The following is an 18419-nucleotide window of genomic DNA, read 5'->3' as shown; positions in this document are numbered from 1 at the left end:
TATCTTCAAATTGTTGAAGTTGGTCATTACCATTTAGAAGTAGAAGTAGAAACCCACAAGAGAATCGGGGCTGTAACTTGTATGGCTGGGGTTACAAAACAGATTAAGGTAAAACTACAAGAGAATCGGGTCTGTAACTTGTATGGCTGGGATTACAACACAGATTAAGGAAAAACTACAAGGGAATCGGGTCTGTAACATGTATGTTGGGGGTTACAGCACAGCTTAAAGTAAAACTACCAGAGAATTGTCTGTAACATGCATATGTATGTTGGGGGTTACAACAAAGCTTAAGGTAAAACTACCAGAGAATTGTCTGTAACATGTATGACGGGGGTTACACACAGCTTAAGGTAAAACTACAAGGAAATTGTGTCTGTAACATGTATGTTTGGGGTTACAACACAGATTAAGGTAAAACTACAAGAGAATCAGGTCTGTAACATGTATGATGGGAGTTACAACACAGAATGAGGTAAAAACTACCAGAGAATCAGGTCTGTAAAACTGTAACAATTATGACTGGGGTTAAGACCCAGATTTAAGTACAAATATAAGAGAACTGTTTGTGTGATTTGTATGAAGGAGGCTATTGATTTTGGTGAGACTTCTTCACAAAATGGTGGGATCAAAATACACTTTCAAATGTAAAGTAGAAAAAATGTTATGTACATAGTTGCTTAAACCACTTTAATAGTATCATATAACAATCCTTCATTGTATGGGCATTATGTTAAATTTTTACCTTTGAATAGCTCCAAAAAATTACCTAATGTATCAATAAGCTTTTATATTTTAAAAAGTAGAATAAATGTCACTCTAATTCCTAATATTTCGGCCTCCTGGCATCATAGATTCAACGAGTGATGACATGTATTTGCATGTCATTTCCTCTACCTCCGAATAAGCAAGATAGATGATACTTGAATCAGTTGTTGACTTTCACCCTTGAAGAACGCCAGGAGGCCGAAATATTGGGACTTAGATTGACATTTGTTCTATTTTATTTTCCCCTGTGGGAAATTTTTTATATTTCATTTTTGAAAGTTAAATGAATAAATTTGATTTTAAAGACTTTATCTATTTTCAGGCTAATGACACACACAAATTCAAATTCAATGTCGAGACGAAGAACAGAACATTCCAATTTGCAGCTGAAACATTAGGTATGAAATCATACTGCATTTATAACACTTTATAAATAAAACGGAATCTGGCTTAGTGGCGACAATCATTTACATTGTAAGATTACTTTGATTGATTAAACATGCACAGTAATATGGCATATGTTTCAACTATACAAAAGCCTTATTTTATGAGTTATTGTTATAGAATTTACATCCTAAAAACTCAATTAAATTTGTTTAGGTCACCTGAGCTTAATTAGCTCAAGTGACCTATTGATATCCGTCTTCATCCATCATCATGTGTCATGCGTCGTCTGTAGTCTGTTAACATTTTACATTTTCAACTAAAGCTGAAATACTGTCGAAGGGATTTCATGGATATTTTATGGAAATGTTACTGACATCTCCCTAACCAAGTGTTGTTATATTTTGGGTCGATCAGAAATCCAATATGGCCACCATTTTGAAAAGCTATTTCAAGCTTAAAGTCAAGATCTACTGGTCTGATTTAACTGAAACTTGGTCTAGGAATGATCAACTAATGGTCCTGACAAAGTGTTGTTATTTTTCGGGTTGATCAGAATTCCAATATGGCCGCTACTGCCACTTTTTTGAGGAGAAAAAAAACTATTTTAAACTTAAAATTCAGTTCTAATAGGCCGATTTAACTGAACTCAGTCTATAGCTAGGTCCTGACAAACTTAACTTCACATAATACTTAACTATTTTTTACTCAATTTGGTAGGGATGGTTGACATCATTATCTCCACTTCATATTTCAACAACAAAAATAAATACATTAGGTCTCAGGTGATCGTTAAGGCCAATGGGCCTCTTGTTTATTAAGAAATTGACTCACTGGTGTGTTTATCTAGATGACTGTACTCACTGGTGTGTTTAACTAGATGACTGTACTCACTGGTGTGTTTTGTTTATCTAAATGATTGTACTTACTGGTGTGTTTTGTTTATCTAGATGACTGTACTCACTGGTGTGTTTATCTAGATGACTATACTCACTGGTGTGTTTTGTTTATCTAGATGATTGTACTCACTGGTGTGTTTTGTTTATCTAGATGACTGTACTAACTGGTGTGTTTATCTAGATGATTGTACTCACTGGTGTGTTTTGTTTATCTAGATGACTGTACTCACTGGTGTGTTTTGTTTATCTAGATGACTGTACTCACTGGTGTGTTTTGTTTATCTAGATGACTGTACTCACTGGTGTGTTTTGTTTATCTAGATGACTGTACTCACTGGTGTGTTTTGTTTATCTAGATGACTGTACTCACTGGTGTGTTTTGTTTATCTAGATGACTGTACTCACTGGTGTGTTTTGTTTATCTAGATGACTGTACTCACTGGTGTGTTTTGTTTATCTAGATGACTGTACTCACTGGTGTGTTTTGTTTATCTAGATGACTGTACTCACTGGTGTGTTTTGTTTATCTAGATGACTGTACTCACTGGTGTGTTTTGTTTATCTAGATGACTGTACTCACTGGTGTGTTTTGTTTATCTAGATGACTGTACTCACTGGTGTGTTTTGTTTATCTAGATGACTGTACTCACTGGTGTGTTTTGTTTATCTAGATGACTGTACTCACTGGTGTGTTTTGTTTATCTAGATGACTGTACTCACTGGTGTGTTTTGTTTATCTAGATGACTGTACTCACTGGTGTGTTTTGTTTATCTAGATGACTGTACTCACTGGTGTGTTTTGTTTATCTAGATGACTGTACTCACTGGTGTGTTTTGTTTATCTAGATGACTGTACTCACTGGTGTGTTTTGTTTATCTAGATGACTGTACTCACTGGTGTGTTTTGTTTATCTAGATGACTGTACTCACTGGTGTGTTTTGTTTATCTAGATGACTGTACTCACTGGTGTGTTTTGTTTATCTAGATGACTGTACTCACTGGTGTGTTTTGTTTATCTAGATGACTGTACTCACTGGTGTGTTTTGTTTATCTAGATGACTGTACTCACTGGTGTGTTTTGTTTATCTAGATGACTGTACTCACTGGTGTGTTTTGTTTATCTAGATGACTGTACTCACTGGTGTGTTTTGTTTATCTAGATGACTGTACTCACTGGTGTGTTTTGTTTATCTAGATGACTGTACTCACTGGTGTGTTTTGTTTATCTAGATGACTATACTCACTGGTGTGTTTTGTTTATCTAGATGACTGTACTCACTGGTGTGTTTTGTTTATCTAGATGACTGTACTCACTGGTGTAGCTGTTTGATGGCTGCTATTTTAACAAAGGTAAGTTTTATATTAGCTCCTGTCCCCTGATAATGGCGGCTATATAAGTTTCAATTTTTTTTCAATTTCAATTTCAAAGTATTTTATTGACAATACATATATAATACAAACATATAAGTTAACATTAAAGGAGATATTTGAACAGTATTGACAAAAGAATAAGACAACAGGCTTTGCCTATATCAGTCTTCTTCTAATTCCGGTAGATATGTACAATGCTTAAATATATAAAATGTTGTGATTCGTTTCCTCTCACACTCATGCACACCCACACCCACACCAGCTTATGTCTAATACTCGTTATTTAAGGGATAAAACTTGCCTGAATAACAATAATTATAACAATACATGAATATTCATTTGGAAATTTATCTAGCACGTATAAGTAACGAAACGTTTTGATGATTTAATATAAGAGTCAACATGTATAAGAATAGTTTTATTTAATTGGTTGGATGCATTACTAATACCATATACTAAACAGTGCAGATTTAAATATCCTACTAGATTATAAATAGTGGTAATATGATGCCTAATATTAGAATACAGAGGACATTGAAAGAAAAAATGTATTAGATCTTCCCTCTGTACACCACATACACAGGAAGCATCATCAATCAGATGGTCTTGTAACTTATCACAGTTAAGATCACTTTTAAAATTTCTTAGCTGACATAAAATTATGTTAAGTTTCCTCGGAACACAGTTAATAAAAGTTTCTGAGACGGATGTATCAAAGGTTTTTTTAAGTTTCTTTTTAAAAGATGAAATTGAGATGGAGTCTCGTACAGTGCTATCAAGTGCATTCCATTTTACCATTGTAGAAGGGAAGAAGCTATTCATNGATGTACCTCGTCTGAGGCCAGTAATTAAACGCATAGCTTCTAGTTGAACTGATTCTAAAAGATCTGATTCCGATTTGGTACAATTATCCCATACTATATCAGAATATTCTAGCACAGGTCTTATATAAGAGACATATAATGTTTTTAATGTATTCCTATCAACTGTAGTTTTTAAAATTCTAAGAATACTTAGTCTAGAGTTCGCTTTCTTATAAATATTTGAAATGTGATCTGACCATGTCCCTTTACTGTTAAATGTTAGTTGCGGCTATATAAGGAGGTTATGCTAATCTTATAACTCTTGTCATCTATATCCCGGCTAATGGCTACTAATCCGAGCCAACGTGATTCTACACTTATATAATTGAAGTTTTAAGGTGTCCATTATAAGGTGTAATGTTTTCATTTGAAACAGAAAACAAGCTTAAGTGCAGAACTGATTTGGATTATAAATGTTTTTGTGTATACCAGCTAGGGAAGCTGTATAAGAAAATTCACCCAGATGACTTTGCCTGGCAATACAACATCATACTGCAATCCTTACATTACACCAGTAAAAATAATAGAGAAGTGAAAGAGAAACCATCTCATTATGGTTGCAGACATGGTGTAAAAATTTACAGATTATGAAATCTATATTTACAGCCCCCATCTGAGGCCGTACTTGAGGGCGGGGAAATGAACTATCCTGATAGACAGGTAAGGACATTTAGTTGTGATTGATAGACAGTCGAACCTTGGAATGTCATGTTGTTTTGGCAATGAAAAATATTGATTTAACGATGATAATTATGAGATAAGTAAGGTAATTGATACATCTAAATGTAAAAAGACTGTGGTCTAAGAATGGACACAGAAGGTATTGTGTTAACAAATGAAAATACAAATTTTATTTCATTTTGAATATTTTTTTACCTGCTCTAAATGTATGAGATACTAGGAAATTTTATTTATTAATTGATATTTACATTCAAGTTATATCTGTTGAGATGCAGAAAACAAAACAAGTATCTGAAGTAAAGGTACTAACAATAACCTTATGATGAAAATAATGTTATGGTGACTTTGTGCCTTTAGGGGTCTATTCGGTTTGAGAGGTACCGGCGGAACCTGCATGTGGTGTTGAAAGGGGGTCGGATGTGTTACTACAACACACTGGAGGTAGGTTATCCCTCACACTGTCCAGATGTATACACGGTACAACAGACTGGAGGTAGGTTATCCCTCACACTGTCCAGATGTATACACGGTACAACAGACTGGAGGTAGGTTATCCCTCACACTGTCCAGATGTATACACGGTACAACAGACTGGAGGTAGGTTATCCCTCACACTGTCCAGATGTATACACGGTACAACAGACTGGAGGTAGGTTATCCCTCACACTGTCCAGATGTATACACGGTACAACAGACTGGAGGTAGGTTATCCCTCACACTGTCCAGATGTATACACGGTACAACAGACTGGAGGTAGGTTATCCCTCACACTGTCCAGATGTATACACGGTACAACAGACTGGAGGTAGGTTATCCCTCACACTGTCCAGATGTATACACGGTACAACAGACTGGAGGTAGGTTATCCCTCACACTGTCCAGATGTATACACGGTACAACAGACTGGAGGTAGGTTATCCCTCACACTGTCCAGATGTATACACGGTACAACAGACTGGAGGTAGGTTATCCCTCACACTGTCCAGATGTATACACGGTACAACAGACTGGAGGTAGGTTATCCCTCACACTGTCCAGATGTATACACGGTACAACAGACTGGAGGTAGGTTATCCCTCACACTGTCCAGATGTATACACGGTACAACAGACTGGAGGTAGGTTATCCCTCACACTGTCCAGATGTATACACGGTACAACAGACTGGAGGTAGGTTATCCCTCACACTGTCCAGATGTATACACGGTACAACAGACTGGAGGTAGGTTATCCCTCACACTGTCCAGATGTATACACGGTACAACAGACTGGAGGTAGGTTATCCCTCACACTGTCCAGATGTATACACGGTACAACAGACTGGAGGTAGGTTATCCCTCACACTGTCCAGATGTATACACGGTACAACAGACTGGAGGTAGGTTATCCCTCACACTGTCCAGATGTATACACGGTACAACAGACTGGAGGTAGGTTATCCCTCACACTGTCCAGATGTATACACGGTACAACAGACTGGAGGTAGGTTATCCCTCACACTGTCCAGATGTATACACGGTACAACAGACTGGAGGTAGGTTATCCCTCACACTGTCCAGATGTATACACGGTACAACAGACTGGAGGTAGGTTATCCCTCACACTGTCCAGATGTATACACGGTACAACAGACTGGAGGTAGGTTATCCCTCACACTGTCCAGATGTATACACGGTACAACAGACTGGAGGTAGGTTATCCCTCACACTGTCCAGATGTATACACGGTACAACAGACTGGAGGTAGGTTATCCCTCACACTGTCCAGATGTATACACGGTACAACAGACTGGAGGTAGGTTATCCCTCACACTGTCCAGATGTATACACGGTACAACAGACTGGAGGTAGGTTATCCCTCACACTGTCCAGATGTATACACGGTACAACAGACTGGAGGTAGGTTATCCCTCACACTGTCCAGATGTATACACGGTACAACAGACTGGAGGTAGGTTATCCCTCACACTGTCCAGATGTATACACGGTACAACAGACTGGAGGTAGGTTATCCCTCACACTGTCCAGATGTATACACGGTACAACAGACTGGAGGTAGGTTATCCCTCACACTGTCCAGATGTATACACGGTACAACAGACTGGAGGTAGGTTATCCCTCACACTGTCCAGATGTATACACGGTACAACAGACTGGAGGTAGGTTATCCCTCACACTGTCCAGATGTATACACGGTACAACAGACTGGAGGTAGGTTATCCCTCACACTGTCCAGATGTATACACGGTACAACAGACTGGAGGTAGGTTATCCCTCACACTGTCCAGATGTATACACGGTACAACAGACTGGAGGTAGGTTATCCCTCACACTGTCCAGATGTATACACGGTACAGCAAAAAGGTGGTAGGCTGCTGTATTTGTTACACAGTCAAAATATTTCTACAAAAAAAAAGATGCTGTGGCAATATAAGGTTCGATCATCATATCAATAATATGAAACAGAAAAGTAGCTCTGTGAATTAAAATCTTGATATCTCTTAACAAAGTGAAGATGATATTTTACAGTCTATAAAGAAATCTTGATGATTGTGTTTATATTGGGTGATGTTTCCAGGACTATAAGATAGCATCCCCGATCCATGAGATAGAGATGAAGCTAGCAAGTGTGAAGGAACTACCAAGGAACAAGTTACGACTGGCCACTCATTACACTCAGTTTGTGTAAGTCAAAGGGACACAACTCTGTCAGCACTACTGCAGACATTGTGTGATAATGTCGTTAGATTTTAGCTAGTAAAACAGTCAGGACAAAGCTAGTGTAGCTACATATTATCTTTACAATTTTGAAATGCAACACTCAATCTGCACTGTGAGAAAGAGCACATGTTCTGATGAGTAGATTATTTGAATTCACAAGCTTCTGTGTGGTAGTTTATTGAAGTGGTTTTATCTGTATAAGGATCTTACTTTTGTTCAACATGTTATAATTTCTTTTGCTGTCATCACAATATTGATTATCTTTAATGTTTCTGTTGCCATATCAACAGGGTGATATTTGACCTATTTTATTTCTGTTGTCATAACAACAGGGTGACCTTTGACCTGCCTATCTTATTTCTATTGCCATTATGACAGGATGACTATTTGAAATGCCTAATACTCCTGTAATCATGTTGATAATTACCTTACCAATAAAATATCAATATTTTTTGTACTTCCATAACAGGGTGCGTTTAACATATTAGAATTATTTTTGTTATCATGATAACAGTGTTACATTTGTTTTACATTCCTTTATTAGGCTGGCGTTCGAGACTTATGAGGATTGTGTGACGTGGAGAATGGCGATGGAGGAGTCAATAGCTGACGCTCTAGGGGATAACACTGTAAGTGGCACTATGTAGTGATCATTTTCTTTATCTCTACAATTATTGTGGGTCACTGCTAGAGATCTGTAAAACTTTTGATATCCCTTTTGACAGCTTTCATTGGCTTTGAAGTCTCAAACATTTGCCTGATTCGCTGTGAGGTCTAAAGCTTCAGGGATTATACTCTTTTTGATTGAATATGTTGAGAAGTTAAAGTCAGGTAATACTATGTACATGTTTATCTTTCCTTTCATTTCTTTCCGATGTTTTGATTTTAACAGATATTGGAACAGATCAAAAAGAATCCCAGTAACCACGAGTGTGCTGACTGTAGTGCTCCAGGTAGGTTGTTCATGTTCCTACCTGTGTGTCTCACCTCTGTGTCTTACCTGTGTGTCTCACCTCTGTGTCTTACCTGTGTGTCTCACCTGTGTATCTCACCTCTGGGCCAAATATATTCTTACCTGTGTGTCTCACCTCTTTGCCAAATATGTTCTTACCTGTGTGTCTCACCTCTGTGCCAAATATGTTCTTACCTGTGTGTCTCACCTCTGTGCCAAATATGTTCTTACCTGTGTCTCTTCTGTGTGTCTCACCTCTGTGCCAAATATGTTCTTACCTGTGTGTCTCACCTCTGTGCCAAATATGTTCTTACCTGTGTGTCTCACCTCTGTGCCAAATATGTATGTTTCACAGGTGTCTTCTTGCATGTCTCACCAGTGACTGTTTAATACCATGTGTCTCACCTGTATGTCTCACATATCATATCTGTTTCATTTGAAGTGAATTGATCAGGTACCTACAGCCAGTAACTGAATGAGTACTATAAAACAAAATATGATCGGACCTACTGTGGATCACTAAGACAGGAATTTTAAAGTTCCTACAGTGCCATGATATTAAGATGTTATAAAACCATGTTATTAAGATAATAACACTGTTATTAAGATGTTATAACACTGTTATTGAGATGTTATAACACTGTTTTTGAGATGTTATAATATCATATTATTGAGTTGCTATCATACCATGTTATTTGGATGTTAAACCATGTTATTGGGGTCTTAAAATACTGTGTTATTGGGATGTTGTCATACACTGTTATTGATATGGTATGATACCATATTATTGAGATGTTATAATAACATGTTATTGAGATGTTATGATTCTGTGTTATTAAGATGTTATGATATCATGTTATTGATATGTAAAAGTACCATGTTATTGATATCTTATAATACCATGTTATTGAGATGTTATAATACCATGTTATTGAGATGTTATAATACCATGTTATTAAGATGTTATAATACCATGTTATTGGGATGTTATAATACCATGTTATCAAGATGTTATATTAATACCATGATATTGAGATGTTTTAATACCACATTATTGAGATGTTATAATATCATGTTATTGAGATGTTATGATATCATGTTGTTGAGATGTTATAATACCATGTTATTGAGATGTTATTGTTGTGTTTCAGATCCTCACTGGGCCTCCATTAACATGGGCATTGTGTTGTGTAAACAGTGTGCAGGTAAAAATGATCACACATTAGAACCTCTATAAAGGGACTGCTTTAACCTAGAAAACCTTGTGTACAGTAGAACCTATGCATTCAGGACTGATGTTCTATTACAGTTTCTATCTCTTCCTCATCAGTATGAGCTCAGGATCATCACCAATTCAGTGGAATATCTCAAATTATGGAAATGCGTTTCTCACAGTAAATCAGTCTCTAGAACCAGTAAATCAGCCTATAGAACCAGTAAATCAGTCTATAGAACCAGTAAATCAGCCTATAGAACCAGTATATCGGCCTATAGAACCAGTAAATCAGCCTATAGAACCAGTAAATCAGCCTATAGAACCAGTAAATCAGCTTATAGAACCAGTACATCGGCCTATAGAACCAGTAAATCAGCCTATAGAACCAGTAAATCAGCCTATAGAACCAGTAAATCGGCCTATAGAACCAGTAAATCAGTCTATAGAACCAGTAAATTGGCCTATATCTCTAAACATTTCTTCAGGTTGGTAAGAATGGATTGTGAAAGTTTCTTGTTACACAACCAATACGTGTTTCTATGCGATGTTTGGATGACTAGTACGGTATGTACACTGTCACCTTCATCAGACAAATGACCAGTGAAGTGCACACAAAGGTGTAAAATGTGTACGAGTTTGTGTGCACACATTTCACTGGTTATTTGTCTGATGAAGGTGACAGAGTACATACCGTACTAGTCATTGAAACGTGACATATGAACACGTATTGGTTCTTGTTACACAACAAGAAACATTTCATAATAAATCAGCCTATACTTTCATGTTTATATGACATTACATAATCTGAAAGAGATGTTCTTTGTTACTGGATGGCCGCTGATTTATTTTATATTGACAGGTATTCATCGTAAGTTTGACCTGAATGTCTCGAAAGTGCGGTCACTACGAATGGACACTTCTGTATGGTCACCGAGTCTTATTGAAGTGAGTATAGTGATGTGTCTTAGTTAATGTTTACTGAAGTAGCATAACTGTGTTTGGTATAGAGGTTAATTATACACATTCACCTACATTATCCATGGAAATATTTCAAGTCATTTAAAGCCATTGTATAAGTATTTGATACAGTATCAGAGATTTTTGTTAGTTAGGAATGCTGTTCTCAAAAGATGCTTTGCCACCTTGACAATCTATAAAATCAACACAACTGCGGACATGTAAAACACATCAGATCTAACAGTCATGCATAAAACGCAACAAAAATATATCCTTTTTACGGAACAGATCAATGATTTGTAAAGAAAATAAAATATTTCCTTTTCAGATGATGAAACAAATTGGCAACCACAATGCAAACCTGTTCTGGGAAAAACATCTACGGGCTAAGAGTGGATTTAACCAAGACATGGAATCAGCACAGCGAAAACAGCATCTAGAGAACAAATACGAGAACCGGAAATATATAGACAAACATCCGCTCAGCGATAACAAACCTGCTCTTAATGAGGTCAGTAAGGGTCAAGGTCAAATATATGTGACAAATTAAGGTCAGTAACTAAGTTGAAGCCACAGTTTTTAAGGAAATGTTTACTGGCAATAGAGCTGACATTATTTTGGGTATAACTTTACTAAACTGAAGGAACATTTAATAAATCTTGACTTGATAATTCTAGAAAAATTTGACAACACTTATGTTTTGAGGCATCTTTGAGCTAATATAAACCATAAGTAACAGTTGAATTATGGTAATACACTCTATTTGAGACCATTAGTGCAGTGCCAATAAATATAAATGATATTAAAATATTTAAGATTTGTGATTGACCTAAGGGAGGTAACTCATTCTTCCTAGATCTAAGGTCTGCGTTGTTTGTTTGTGACAGGAGCTACTGAAGGCCGCCTCCACCGCTGATATTCTCCTCACGATGATGCTTGTATTCTCTGGTGCAGATGTAAGTTGAAAATAAGAGATAAATCTTTTAATATTTTGATTTTGATTTGAAGTTGTCTTGATAGAAAGGTAGTAGTAAATTGTATAACAATAATTAATACTGCATGTTAGCAAGGTTTCAAAGTGACTGACTGTTGTTTATCATGTTTATCTGACTCAAGGTAGTTCATTTCCAACTTTTAACTCATTCACCCCTGAAGACACATTTGAACTCTTTCAATTCAAAGGTGGGAATAGTTCATTATGAAGTTTCAGGGGTAAATGAGTTAAAATGAAAACATGGATGATGCTTTAATGTGTTTTTCCATGGATGAATTTATAATCAACTATTGACAGTAATACAAACATGAGAAACAATATTCATGAGTTGTGAAACTTGTTTCTGCCACAGTTTTTTCATGATATTGTCATTGTTTTACAAACGATGAGTCAGGCTGCATAGGAATTTGAGCAGATGCATCCACTTACTGGTAGGTTAAAATCTCAGTTATGTTTTCATCTCTAAATGGGAATTTAACTTGTAAAATCTAAGCCTCCATTAGGCTTGAATATCCGTTATAGAAGAGCATGTAATCAAAGGGGCGTAACTCTTCAAACTGACACATTCCATAAATCAAGATTTCAACCGATTGAGGTAATGTTAAGTGTAAATCCACCGACTGATAAACGCTTCTACACCAATACCTCAAAGGGGCGCAACTCTTCAAACTGAAACATTCCATAAATCAATATTTTAACTTATTAAAGTGACGTAAAGTTTAAATTCACCGGCTGATTCACACTTCTAAACCAATACCTCTGCTGTTTAGCTGGATAGCCAGAGACTTGATTGGTTAACATGGGAAATTGTGGTAGAAATGACTAAAAAGACTTTTATTTGATATTAAGTGATCCATTAATGTTAGAGTGATGTGTTATGTTTTGATGTGAAGCATGATGTAACAAGAATAATCAGGAGATAGAGTATTATTGTGTTTGTTGAGGTATCAGTTACTTACATAATGCCCTTTTAATTGCATGAGTGACCAGTTCATACTTTTTTTGTTGTTGTTTTCATTGAACATGATTTTTACATTGTTTTGTTTTTAATTCTGACATTGTTATTTATTGTCTACCATAAAAATGACTGTGTTGTATTGTTTCTGTGTCATTAAGTTTGTGTTGTAAGTGTTGTGTTTATCTTTGTCGGCAGGTCAAGGTTATCAAACCAGGCACACAAGAGGAAACAGGTAGATACCCTAAGTTTATAATTAATCCCTTGTGTATCTGTAATAACTCGCCCTAGTCCAAAGGCAGGGCATATATAGGGAGCTTATTTCCTTACTTGAATACAGCATACCGAGTAATGTTCGCTGCGGTTAAACTTTCGCCTTTTTCACCCTCGGTAATGATGGCAAATTTATCATAAGAATACTGATTTTACAAGCATAGAGCGAAAGTTTGACTGAACAAAAGTAAACAGTATCTAAAAGTATATGCAGGACAGGTCCTCCAGTCTGTAGTTTAAGTTTATTAGGGCCCCGTATCGGAGATACGGGTGTCCTATAGTAATCACTCTGTCTGTCTGTCTGTCCGTCCACAAATTTTGTTCCTGGCTGATTTATTTATTGACCGATGTACATGAAACTTGGTCCAGATGTTCAGTTCACAAAAATACACATTGAGGTAAAAAGTCAAGGTAAAATGTCAAGGTCAAATTTTGCATCTTTTCACTAATCAACATTTTGTTATGACATGATGAAGCAAAGTTGATCAGAATTAAACAAGGAGTCAACCTGACCAAATGTCAGTCATTGGGTCAAAGGTCAAGGTTACATTTTGTATCTTTTCACTGGTGAACATTTTGGTATGACACTTTGAAGCAATATTGCTCAGAATTAAACAAGGAGTCAATTGACCAAAGGTCAAGGTCACTGTGTCAAAGGTCATGGTCAAATTTTGTATCTTTTCCCTGATGAACATTTTGTTATGACTTTATGAAGCAAAGTTGGTCGGAATTTAACAAAGAGTAAACTGACTTAAGGTCAAGGTCACTCGGTCAATGGTCAAGGTAAAATTTAGTATTTTTTTGCTGGTGAATATTACATTGTTGGCGGGCTTATCACTGAGCATGAGGTTATCACAGATAAGATGTAATACACAATTGTGTGAAGTTCTACAAGTTACTCAATACACAATTGTTTGAAGCTCTACAAGTTACTCAAACCACAATTGTGTGAAGTTCTACAAGTTATTCAATACACAATTGTTTGAAGCTCTACAAGTTACTCAATACACAATTGTTTGAAGCTCTCCAAGTTACTCAAACCACAATTGTGTGAAGTTCTACAAGTTATTCATTACACAATTGTTTGAAGCTCTCCAAGTTACTCAAACCACAATTGTGTGAAGTTCTCCAAGTTATTCAATACACAATTGTTTGAAGCTCTACAAGTTACTCAATACATAATTGTTTGAAGTTCTACATGTTACTCTAACAACCTTTTAGAAAATAACGACAATAAGGACTAAATCATAACAAAAGATTTGAAGGAAGAAAACGTCCTACTATGTTTGTGGTATTGTTTTGTATTGGTTTACTGTAACTATTTCTATAAAGATCAGGGAGGGACAAGTTACTTGGCCTCACTTTTATAGACATTTCCTGATTTAAGATTTAATTTTCTTCATATGAAAGCCTTAAACTGATGTTAGGAAAATGTTTTTAACACAAGATTTTTACCTTAATTCTATTAAAAAAAACTTCAGTCAAAGAATTTTCCCGAATGCATTTTCTTAATATTTTGTGCTTTTATGTGGATTGTGTGGGGCAAGTTGCCAGACCATGTGTACAATAACATACTTTAACAGTACATAGAAAGGACCTTTTGTTCTTCAATTGAGGAAGTACAGTACAACCAGGGTTTTACATTTAATGTGTTACACCTGGAAGATTGAGTTTGAGTATACACTGCTTCCTTTATTTAACAGTGGTATTGGTACCTTCACTTGTGAAATTTTTGTGAAATAAATGTGACTTTCATTTTGAATGTTGTACAGAGTAAAAACAAATGACGGATTAGAAGTGATATGTAATGAAATAAAGTGATATATCCGAAGTAATTAAGTAATACAGGTAGAGAAAATTAGGTAATTTCATTTATTCAGAAATGATCAAGTGTAACAGTTTTCTTTGACAATAATTTAATTTATACTAAGATTACCAAAAAAACTTATAAGACTCCTACCAGGAATTTCATAATTTAGTGACTTTGAAAATTGTTGCAGTAAAATTCCTGAAGTGTTTGTTAACAAAAAGTTTGGTTGGGATCATGAATAAGATAATGATATCATTATTCCATTCACAAACGCAAATATGTCACCAACCGTTAACTTCACTAATAAGTGTGCCTCCTGATCTTTTGTAATGTATAATGCTCTGTCATGTACATACAAGTGTGTCTGGACGTTTGTCTGACCACAGTTATGTCCCCTTTGTTGCCCTACCCCTGGTGGTGACCTTTCTGTGTCAGCTGATTATGTCCCCTTTGTTGCCCTACCCCTGGTGGTGACCTTTCTGTGTCAGCTGATGATTCACAGTATATCACATTTGTTATTATTGGCTTGTATTTCTCTTTTCATTTTAGACTGTTTTTCTGCAATAGTCATGTCATGGTTGGATAACTTTCTGTTAAACCAGGATTACAGCGTTTTCTTTTGCTGTTAGTTTGTTTCTTATACATGGGCCGTTTTACATCATTGTTATACAATGGTATATATATCAGATATATCTGTGGGTTTTTAAAATTTATTTTTATACTATCAATATTAAAACATTCATATAATGATTATTTTATCCATTAGGACTACCCAATTTTTATATAATCTAAAACTTGAGTTCATGATGGTATCTGATTTGTACATCCCGGACGTAATAAATTATATACATACCGGTACTTGCCAACTTTTTGAAATTTCAATGGGGGAAAATCTGAATGCTGAAAATTAAAACATTATAAAATGTGTGCAATACCCCCTGGAGACAAAATAACCCTTTAAATGACATATTTTGAGTTGTTGTTTTAGGTGAAATCATTATATATCTTAGAATATGGTAATATTGTAGCAAATTCACAGGTTGAAAATACTAAATTTAAGAGTAAAAAAATCAGGAGTGACCCTCCTAAATAGGGAGGGAGGGTTAACATTGGCAAGTATGTATATACCATCATGATGGTATGGTGTGTACACCCTTGACATAGTCAATACTACGATGATATCCTTGGTGTTTACACCCCTGACATAGTCAATACTACGATGATATCCTTGGTGTGTATACCTCTGACATAGTCAATACTACAATGATATCCTTGGTATGTACACCCCTGACATAGTCAATACTACGATGATATCCTTGGTGTGTACACCCCAGACATAGTCAATACTATGATGATATCCTTGGTTTGTACACCCCTGACATAGTCAATACTACGGTGATATCCTTGGTGTGTACACCCCTGACATGGTCAATACTATGATGATATCCTTGGTGTGTACACCCCTGACATGGTCAATACTACGATGATATCCTTGGTGTGTACACCCCTGTCATAGTCAATACTACGATGATATCCTTGGTGTGTACCCCCCTGACATGGTCAATACTACGATGATATCCTTGGTTTGTACCCCCCTGACATAGTCAATACTACGATGATATCCTTGGTGTTTACACCCCTGACATAGTCAATACTACGATGATATCCTTGGCGTGTACACCCCTGACATGGTCAATACTACGATGATATCATTGGTTTGTACACCCCTGACATAGTCAATACTACAATGATATCCTTGGTTTGTACACCCCTGACATAGTCAATACTATAATGATGTCCTTGGTGTGTACACCCCTGACATAGTCAATACTACGATGATACCTTGGTGTGTACACCCCTGACATAGTCAATACTACGATGATTTCCTTGGTGTGTACACCCCTGACATGGTCAATACTATGATGTGATCCTTGGTTTGTACACCCCTGAAATAGTCAATACTACGATGATATCCTTGGTTTGTACACCCCTGACATTGACTACGATGATATCCTTGGTTTGTACACCCCTGACATAGTCAATACTACGATGATATCCTTGGTGTGTACACCCCTGACATAGTCAATACTACGATGATATCCTTGGTGTGTATACCCCTGACATAGTCAATACTACGATGATATCCTTGGTATGTACACCTCTGACATGGTCAATACTACGATGATATCCTTGGTGTGTACACCCCTGACATGGTCAATACTACGATGATATCCTTGGTGTGTACACCCCTGACATGGTCAATACTACGATGATATCCTTGGTGTGTACACCCCTGACATGGTCAATACTACGATGATATCCTTGGTTTGTACACCACTGACATGGTCAATACTACAATGATATCCTTGGTGTGTACACCCCTGACATAGTCAATACTACGATGATACCTTGGTGTGTACACCCCTGACATGGTCAATACTCCGATGATATCCCTGGTTTAGTTGTGTAATCTTTGCTATCAGTGAGATTCGGTAATGGACAGATTTCAATTTAGTTAAGCATAATTGATGGTTTTGACTGGCAAACATTCAGTTGAATATGTTATATATCCATTATGGCAATCACTATATCAGTACATTGTAAGATATTCAATCATATCTGGTAAAGATAAAAAAATCACTTAGGTTAAGTGACTTGTCATACAATGAGTCAATTTAAATTTGTTACTAGATAGAATCCTTCCTACCTGAGTCATGATGTGGTTTGTATGTGGTTTGTACCATTATGACCTATGTAATAAAACATACATAAGATATTTTTTGTATAAGACTGGTAGGATTGTTAAACATCTAAATTATTCAGAAATAGAATAGATATCATTCTTCATATGTACAAGGTATCGGAGGAACTAGGTGTCTGCCTATATTGTCAGATGTTATTCACGTAGACTTTGAAATGGGGTAGAATTCCTCAAATCTACATGTAGGAGATGACGTCTCTATGACGGCGAGACCTTGTGCCATCTCCGCGAGGTTTTTGCGGTTTCAGAGCAGTCAATTAAGTCCTACCTGCCTGTTTATATCCAGACTTTATTGCATTTTAATGTTGTATGAGGCCCATCATGTACCCCTAGGTGCATATTTACCCAAAATAACCGACCTGTCAGGTGTCATAATTATACATTGGTGGTCTCCCCCCACAGCAGGTGCCTTCCTCATTGTTCCCAGTATCAGTCACAATCCCAGGTAACTCGCTATAGAGATCACTTTTACCTACAATTTGGTGTTTACAGTTTTTGTCATTGTCATTAGATTAGATTTCAATCTGTTGTATGGTCATTTAATGAAGATGGTTGGGTTGTCTAGTATTACGGTATAATTTCACTGCCTCCCCTCAGCCGTGTAGGGTCGTGTTCTGTGGCCATAACTGGTACTGGGTTTAGTGTAGAGGATCTACCAATCTCACTGAGGAGGTTGATATGTTCACTATTATTATACAAGCAGTATTAGAAATATTTTAAATGGTTTTGGACATAACAAATGTTTTTTTAGGTGTGTAATTTTTCAAAAAGAAATACAAGATATCCTGAGAAAATTCTAGTACACATTATATGGG

General features: G+C 36.4%; 1 protein-coding gene across 6 annotated transcripts in view; it reads left to right on the top strand.

The window, feature by feature from the left end:
- Positions 1–18419, top strand: part of LOC110442764 (arf-GAP with Rho-GAP domain, ANK repeat and PH domain-containing protein 2-like) — a 122837-nt gene that overhangs the window by 57381 nt on the left and 47037 nt on the right. For all 6 annotated transcript variants that reach the window (XR_002462047.1, XM_021486525.1, XM_021486526.1 and 3 more), the window contains 12 exons: positions 1091–1166; positions 3353–3402; positions 4893–4946; positions 5325–5408; positions 7544–7650; positions 8231–8315; positions 8579–8639; positions 9790–9843; positions 10714–10799; positions 11140–11322; positions 11699–11767; positions 12959–12995. Coding sequence is in view for 5 of the 6 variants with exons in the window: in XM_021486525.1 (XP_021342200.1) it covers positions 1091–1166; positions 3353–3402; positions 4893–4946; positions 5325–5408; positions 7544–7650; positions 8231–8315; positions 8579–8639; positions 9790–9843; positions 10714–10799; positions 11140–11322; positions 11699–11767; positions 12959–12995 (946 nt within the window). In the remaining variant the exon portion in view is untranslated. The remainder of the gene's footprint in view (positions 1–1090; positions 1167–3352; positions 3403–4892; positions 4947–5324; positions 5409–7543; positions 7651–8230; positions 8316–8578; positions 8640–9789; positions 9844–10713; positions 10800–11139; positions 11323–11698; positions 11768–12958; positions 12996–18419) is intronic.

Source organism: Mizuhopecten yessoensis, unplaced genomic scaffold, assembly GCF_002113885.1.
Source record: "Mizuhopecten yessoensis strain PY_sf001 unplaced genomic scaffold, ASM211388v2 scaffold716297, whole genome shotgun sequence".
NCBI lineage: Eukaryota > Metazoa > Mollusca > Bivalvia > Pectinida > Pectinidae > Mizuhopecten > Mizuhopecten yessoensis.
Note: the sequence above shows the minus strand (reverse complement) of the source record. Positions and strands in the feature narration are given on the sequence as shown.